This window comes from Bidens hawaiensis, unplaced genomic scaffold (genome assembly GCF_021521415.1).
Source record: "Bidens hawaiensis isolate Kalapana, Puna unplaced genomic scaffold, B.hawaiensis_p1.1 tig00001692_1, whole genome shotgun sequence".
In the NCBI taxonomy this organism is placed as follows: domain Eukaryota; kingdom Viridiplantae; phylum Streptophyta; class Magnoliopsida; order Asterales; family Asteraceae; genus Bidens; species Bidens hawaiensis.
This window is the reverse complement of record NW_027491096.1, coordinates 1548285-1556536: the sequence shown is the minus strand read 5'-3', so window position 1 is coordinate 1556536 and position 8252 is coordinate 1548285. Positions and strand designations below refer to the sequence as shown.

General features: G+C 34.9%; 1 protein-coding gene across 1 annotated transcript; it reads left to right on the top strand.

Annotated features, from left to right (window-relative positions):
* Positions 1-4762: 4762 nt before the first annotated feature.
* LOC143594108 (putative protein phosphatase 2C 35) lies at positions 4763-6890 on the top strand. Its single transcript, XM_077073504.1, has 3 exons — positions 4763-5659; positions 6419-6550; positions 6624-6890. Exons 1-3 carry the CDS (start codon positions 4763-4765, stop codon positions 6813-6815), a joined length of 1221 nt encoding a protein of 406 aa, XP_076929619.1. The 3' UTR covers positions 6816-6890.
* The last annotated feature ends 1362 nt before the right edge of the window (positions 6891-8252 follow it).

Here is an 8252-nt window from a genome sequence, read left to right as displayed (position 1 = left end):
GTTGTAGGAGATGAGTGAAGATGTAAGTGGGTTTTGTAAGTGGGTTTTTGAAATTAATTTAAGTGGGTTTTGAGATTAAAGTAAGTGGGTTTTGAGATTAAAGTATTAAGTCTAAAATACACTCATTCCTAGATTTTTTAGGAAAATCAAACTTTTTATTTGAACCTAACCCTATATATATAGATATATTATATAGGCTAAGTAAAAAATGAACACCCACTTGAGTTGTAAAAACTCTAGAAACTCATTCTCAACCACATGTTTTTAATTATTGTTTAAATCTTGTGATCCACAATTAAAGTGAATAAAAAATGTAAATATAAATATAACTTTTTCTCTCTCCTGAAAACATATATAAAAATTAGTAAAAAAATGTTAAAAAATAGCAAAACATTTTTTTTTATGTTTCGATGTTTTATATTAAATGTTACAACATATATTACATGTAACCAAAAAAAAAACGATGTTACATAGGGTTTTCGCGGGTTTTCACAACTCAAATGGGTTTTCATTTTAACCTTACCCTATATATATGTGTGTGTATATTTATATGTATATGTATACGTAGTATGGAGTTAAAACATCGTCTGTTTAGATGTCAAACATCTCTAGCTAGTGGATTTAGTGGGTTAGTCTTAGTTAGGTACAGAAAATAAAAAATTGTCGATAGTCCATCGACAATACACTTTATTAGGTTAAGTTTCAAACGGTCATAATTATTGATTTAAAAATTGAAGTATAAGTTTAGAGGGAAAAAAATAAGTAATGATTGTAAAGAAATATTATGATGTGATCTAAAATTTGATGGATTGAGAAGTTGCCATATTTGGCCTTGTTGTTTGGTAACATAATAATCATGTTTCTTGTTACATTTAAATGTATTTGAGAGGAACGACAGTTTGTATACTGTAATGTGCCAACAAAAACCAAAGACAGGATAACCTTCCTTAGCATAGCTAAACAGAATATCCTCCACATAGGTTTTACTTCTCGACAATGTTGTTTTATTTTTCCTTTTTCAATATTTATGTTTTGGATTTTAATTTTTCTTTATTATAAGAGTGTTAAAAATATACTTAAGATTTACGATGAAACGGTTTCACAAATAAATGATACGCTATAACTCATTTAAAAGTTTTATGTATTTGGTGGCCCATGACCCGCATCTTTTTTTTTACTATAAAATTGTTTTTTAATTATAAAAAATATCTTTTTAAAAAAATCTAATGTTGATTTTTAGTATATCCTTATTTTATAGGATTTTCATATCAAATATTTTGTAAGATTAATTTTTAATTTAATGAGATGTCATAACCCGTTTAAGAGCTATCTGGGTTTGGTGAGACCCATACCCGTGAATTCGGGCAAATGTATGAAAAGCCTCCATTTACAAATAAAGCAATCTGGTGGCTTAAGAGAATTTAGGGAGCAACCAGAGAGCTTTTAATGGTTTCGTCTATATATATTACTAGATTTTATCCCCCGTATTTACGAGGGGTTTTTTACATTATTCGTTTTTTATATTTATATATGTATATTTGGATTTTAGTTTTAATTATTATAAGAAATTTAATAATTAATATACTTGAGGTTTGATGATGAAATTCTTTCACAAATAAATGATATGTTATAATCCGGTTTAAAAGCTATCTGGGTTTAGTGATACCCATTACCCGTTTATTTTCTTTATTATAAAATTATTTTTTAATTATAAATAATATCTTTGTTTTTAAAATAAAATAGGATATTAATTTTTAATATATTCCTATTTTATAGGATTTAATAATTAATATACTTGAGGTTTGATGATGAAATTCTTTCACAAATAAATGATATGTTATAATCCGGTTTAAAAGCTATCTGGGTTTAGTGATACCAATTACCCGTTTATTTTCTTTATTATAAAATTATTTCTTAATTATAAATAATATCTTTTTTTAAAATAAAATAGGATATTAATTTTTAGTATATTCCTATTTTATAGGATTTTCATATCAAATATTTGACGAGATTATTTTTTTAATATAATGAGATGTTATAACCCGTTTAAAAGCTATCTGGGTTTGGTGAGACCTTTACCCTTGAATTCGGGTCAAATGCGTGAGAAGCCTTCATTTACAAATAAAGTAATCTGATGGCTTAAGAGAATGGTTGTTTTTTAATACTTATTTTTTGGATTTTAATTTTCTTTATTGTAAGAAAGTTAATAATATACTTAGGGATTGATGATGAAAGGGTTTCATAAATAAATGATATGTTATAACCCGTTTAAAAACTATCTGGGTTTGGTGACCCATGACTCGCTTATGTTTTTTACTATAAAATTGTTTATTAATTATAAATAATATCTTTTTCTTTTTAAATTGGATATTAAATTTTAGTATATTCCTATTTTGTAGGATTTTCATATCAAATAATTTGTAGGATTAATTTTTAATTTAATGAGATGTTATAACCCGTTTAAGAGCTATCTTGTTTTGGTAAGACCTATACCCATGAATTTGGGTTAAATCAGTGAGAGACCTCCATTTAAAAATCAAGAAATCTGGTGGCTTCCATAAAATGGGGAGTGACCACATCGCGACACATAGGATTTTTGGGTTTTCGTTTATATATATTATAGATAGATAGATAGATATATAGAAAAACGATCAAGAGAATACTTTTCCTTATAAAGAAAACTAATTTGTAACTGCTCTGTTAGCTGTGACTATCACCCTTAGACTCATCAGCTCTTTCACATATACAAAATGAAGAAGATAATATCTTCATCAACACTTTACACAACTCTCTAAAAGTACTGTGTACTAAAAACAGAGAAGATAAGCTAAGGGTAAGAGGGAGCAATCTAATTAGTATTCATTTGTAATAATAGAAAAGATGTTTTTCCATATAAATACTTAGCTTGTTAGTTTGTTTAAATTCCGCTGCACAATTATAATACTGACTGATTCGTAACAAAAAAGAATTTAATCAAAGTGTATCTATTCATTAAAGGATAGAACAATATGTTCTCCGCAAATTGATTAGGTGTTCAAATTGATTTGGTGTTCATAACACCAGCTCCAACCTTCGGTCAGTTAAACTCAAGTGTTGTCGGTCATGAGCGTCCCGGTGGTGAGTCAATAAAACCCGAGCGTTTGTAAAGGCTGAGCGTTGTTGGTCCCAAGCATTGTAGCGGTGAGACGACGCGGATTATATCAGTTTCAGTTACGTTCAACGATATTGTATAAACAATGTTGGTAAAACCCAAACGTCAAAATCCAAATAATAAATTCGTTGAATTAATATATAAAAAACATTAACACACAAAAAAATTGAAATATTAAAACGACGTTTATCCGGTTGGTATAACCCGAGCGTTGGTAAAATCTGAGCATTGCGTCGATGAGTCGGTAAAACCGAGACGTTGGTAAAACCCGAGCGTTGTCGGCTCCAGGCTTTGCGGCGTTGAGTAAAACGAATTCATTTAGTTTCGGTTACATTCCAGAAAGGTTGTTAAACGAAGGCATTGGGAAAACCAAGCGCTATCAGTCCCGTCGTTACAGAGGTCAGTCGGGTAAAACCCAAATGTTGTCTGTCCCGGGCTTTGCAGCAATCAATCAGTAATGCTCGAGCGTTACTTGTCGATATCAAATGTTGCAGCAGTGAGTCAACTCGAATACATTCGATTTCGATTATGCTAGTTACGGTACAAAAATAAACATAAAATCGTAAGAAGAAAAAAAAACATAAATTTGATGTGGTCTAATAGTGGTCCGCCTATTGGCCCAGCGAGAGACTTTGGGAACCAACTTTCTTAATTACATAAATATGTAACAACTTTTAATTAAATACATACAGTTTCAAATGTTAAATTTATAAACACAATACGAAACAATCACTTAAAACGACACGTTAGAGAAACTGCACACACCATTGGCGTAATATAGTGATGGTAAGATACCTTGGTCGTCTAAGGATACAATAGCTCTTTGTACCAGATGTCGACAACGTCTAGTCAACTCCTCAAAAGAGAGGTTTTGTTGTTATTATATTTAAAAAGCATAGAAATAAATAAATAAAAAGAATAATTGGTTTGGCATTGGTAAAATTCGAGCGCTGCCGATCCTCGGCGTTGCGGCAATCGATCGGGTAAAACTTGAGCGTTATCGGTCAAGCGTAGCAACGATTAATCAGTAGAACCCTAGCGTCACTTGGCGGTCTCGGGTGTTATAACTACAAGTCGACGCGAATACAGTTATAATCGTTAATATAACAAGATTAAACATAATAATAAAAAAAAATAAACATAAACTTGATGTTGTCCAATAGTGATCCGTCACTTGACCGCACAAAAGACTATGTGACACAAATTTCTTATTTTCTTTTTTTTAGAACTAACGCCAAATATGTTAATTACTCTACAGTAGTAATTATTAAATTTATTTTTTCTTATTTAAATAAACATTATATTTCATAATTCTTTTTTTACAACCATAGTGAATTCATTCATTGTTTTCTTCAATTTTGGTTTCTCAATGTTCATTTTCCTTCAATTATCAATTCCGACATGATCTAAATTAGGTGTTGATTGGGTCATTCTCCGACAAAACAAAAGACCAATTTCACAATCATCGTTGACGAGGCAAAGAATATGAAAAACAAAAATCCTTTGCTTTGCTTTGGTTCTAGGGTTTGGTTCTTCATGATGCATTTGCATTTGTTTCAATCAATCCTGTGAGGACTTTTCACCAAACAAAACAGGTTAGGTTCTGGGGGCATGGGTTGTGTTTGCTGCAAGTCTCGTCCTGGAATGTCTTTCGGCAACAAAACCAAAGGGAAAAAAGATAAAACTGCAACTGCAGAGGAGCTGTTAGAAGTTGTCCCAATCCCTTCACATAATTTCAAACTCGAGTGCGCGGTGCTCACCCGCCGCGGCTACTACCCCGACACGCCCAACAAAGAAAACCAAGATTGCTTCTGCCTTCAAACCAGCCTTCAGGGGAACCCCAACGCCCATTTCTTCGGGGTCTTCGACGGCCACGGTCAGTCCGGCAAGCAATGCTCCACTTTCGTCCGAACCAGGCTCCTCGAGCTTCTTTCGAACGACGACGCGTTGATCGAAGACCCCGTCAAGGCTTTTCACTCGGCCTTTGCCATTACGAACAGCGAGCTTCATGATAACCCCGAAATCGACGACTCCATGAGTGGCACCACTGCGATTACTGTTCTTGTGATCGGGGACAAGCTTTTTGTCGCCAATGTGGGTGATTCACGGGCCGTCATTTCGTTTAAGAACGGAAACCATGCTCCTGTTGTGGCTCGAGATTTGTCCCGAGATCAAACCCCGTTTAGGAAAGATGAATGTGAGAGGGTGAAACAATGCGGGGCGAGGGTTTTGAGTGTTGATCAGGTTGAAGGGGTGAAAGACCCGAGCGTGCAATCGTGGGGGGATGAAGACAATGCGGGGAGTGATCCGCCACGGTTATGGATGCGGAACGCCATGTATCCTGGGACTGCGTTTACGCGTAGTGTTGGAGATAGTATTGCGGAAAAGATCGGTGTAGTGGCCGTTCCGGAAGTTACGGTGGTTCAACTCACGCCTGATAACCCGTTTTTCGTACTCGCCAGTGATGGCGTGTTTGAGTTTTTATCGAGCCAAGCTGTTGTTGATATGGTACGTTGTTATCGGGGGTGTAAATCATGTCGGGTTGTTAAAACCCGTTAACCCTTTTATTCAAACCAGTTAAATGGCAACGGTTATAGTTAAGTTGCAAACGTGTTAAACAAGTTGGAGGGTTGTAACAAATTGGTTAAACAGGTTGGTGGGCCGACCTGTTTAATTCAATTGGGTGACATTCGATGTATTTAGTTTAGTAACATAAAAAGGTTGGCCTGAACACAACTTGTTTGTAAATGAGTTTAATATGATAACCCAAAACTTGGTTATTTTCGTGTCATATTAAGAATTGCAATCTAACAGGAACACGAATCCTATAATTATTTATGTTAAGGATAACCCTAACCCGGATACACTTAAAATCGTGCAACCCGGACACAACCCGGTTTGACTCATTTAATAAACGAGTCAAACGGGTATAATCAAGATGGAAATGTGTTAAATGGGTTGGAAGGTTGTAATAAATGGGTTAGTGGGTCGACCTGTTTAAGTAAACGTCTTAAACCAGATTGGCGGTTTGTAAACGGGTCGTATAGGGGTTGGTGGGTTTGACCATTCTTTAACTGATCGGGTTGACCAGTCAATAGTCAACCTGTTTAATTGAACTGATCAAAAGGTCACGCAACTTGTTTATCTAAACGGGTTAGATATGAATCTAAAACCTTATTATTCCGTGTCGACTCAGGAATTACCAACTCATTTTAATTAAAAAAAAAACATTATTTACCAACCGGTTTTTTGTCTGATGCTGTCTAGGTTGATAGATACATGGATCCTAGGAGCGCCTGTGCTGCAGTTTCTGCGGAATCATACAAATTATGGTTAGAGCACGAGAATCGGACAGACGATATAACCATTATTGTTGTACATGTTAACGGCTTACCCAATGTGAGAATTGTTATGAACATTTCATAGTTGCTGTTCTGATTACAACTTAAAAACAATAATCTTATTGCAACAGTCAGGTGTTCAAAATGGTGGTGAAAAAGGTGGGACCAGTAGTAATGTCCAACCAACAGAAGTGAAACCAGATGTTACACCACCACGGTCAGAAATGTGGCGGTCGGTTGGAAGCAGTTTTTCACAAAATCTTCATTTTCACCAGGTTTTGTTAAACAATGATCAGAACCTGCCCGTTGAGCAACCCAGATGATATTTTGTGTGCCTTGTAAGACATGTCGCCCCGTTCATTGTAACACTATGTGTTATTGTTAGTTTAGTTACCATAGGTGGACATTTTAACGATTCAAGAGAAATGGAATTTTGTTGTAAGATGACACTAATGTTTGATGGCATTGCAAACAATGTTCTACTTTATTTGTGGTACAGTGATCATCATTTGGGTTATCGGATTACACATCTTGTGAATTAGGCTCAACATTGGCGATATATCGGGTTTTAAAAGGCAAGGGCGAGATATTTTCGTTTTAGAAAGCATGTGACAATGTGGTAAGGCCCTGAGGCGTGAGACCCATCCTTGTGTATGAACATAAAATCTATACATACAACATTCCCATGAACAAAACTTTCCTTGCTACAAGAAAACATGCCTCAAAACCGCACCACAAATTGTTTTGTGCTCCTCGCTCGCCTTTTGTTCACCTTACGTTTTTAGAGTCATAAGCGATAATCAACCACATGCGTGCTTTTTAAAACTAAGTTACTGGTAGACATACACATGCATACTTGCGAGAGGGTGGATCAATTTTAGTCTCTCTACATGATGCAACCCTGCGGTTGAAACCGCAAGACACAACAAGACTGGTATGCTAGGAAATGTAGCAACATTGTACACAATCATTACATTTTCCTTTGATTCTTATATCTCAAACACAGTTTCTACAATTAACCATAGAGCGTTAATAAACCGCACATAAGAAGATGCTTTTTAAGGAGTTCAAGACTGACCAAACAAAACCACATGCTTTTTGGAGTTCTTTTATTAAGAATTGCAATCTGACCGGAACACGAATCCTATTATTATTTATGTTAAGGATAACCCTAACCCGGATACACTTAAAATCGTGCAACCCGGACACGACCCGGTTTGAGTCATTTAATAAACGAGTCAAACGGGTATAATCAAGTTGTAAATGTGTTAAATGGGTTGGAAGGTTGTAATAAATGGGTTATTGGGTCGACCTGTTTAAGTAAACGTCTTAAAACAGATTGACGGTTTGTAAACGGGTCATATAGGAGTTGGTGGGTTTGACCATTCTTTAACTGATCGGGTTGACCAGTCATTAGTCAACCTGTTTAATTGAACTGACAAAAGGTCACACAACTTGTTTATCTTAACGGGTTAGATATGAATCTAAAACCTCATTATTCCGTGTCGACTCAGACCAACTCATTTTAATTTTAAAAAAAACATTATTTACCAACTGGTTTTTTTATCTGATGTTGTCTAGGTTGATAGATAGATGGATCCTAGGAGTGCCTATGCCGCGGTTGCTGCAGAATCATACAAATTATGGTTAGAGCACGAGAATCGGACGGATGATATAACTATTATTGTTGTACATGTGAACGGCTTACCCAATGTGAGAATTGTTATAAACATTTCAGTTAGTTGCAAATTATGCTTTTA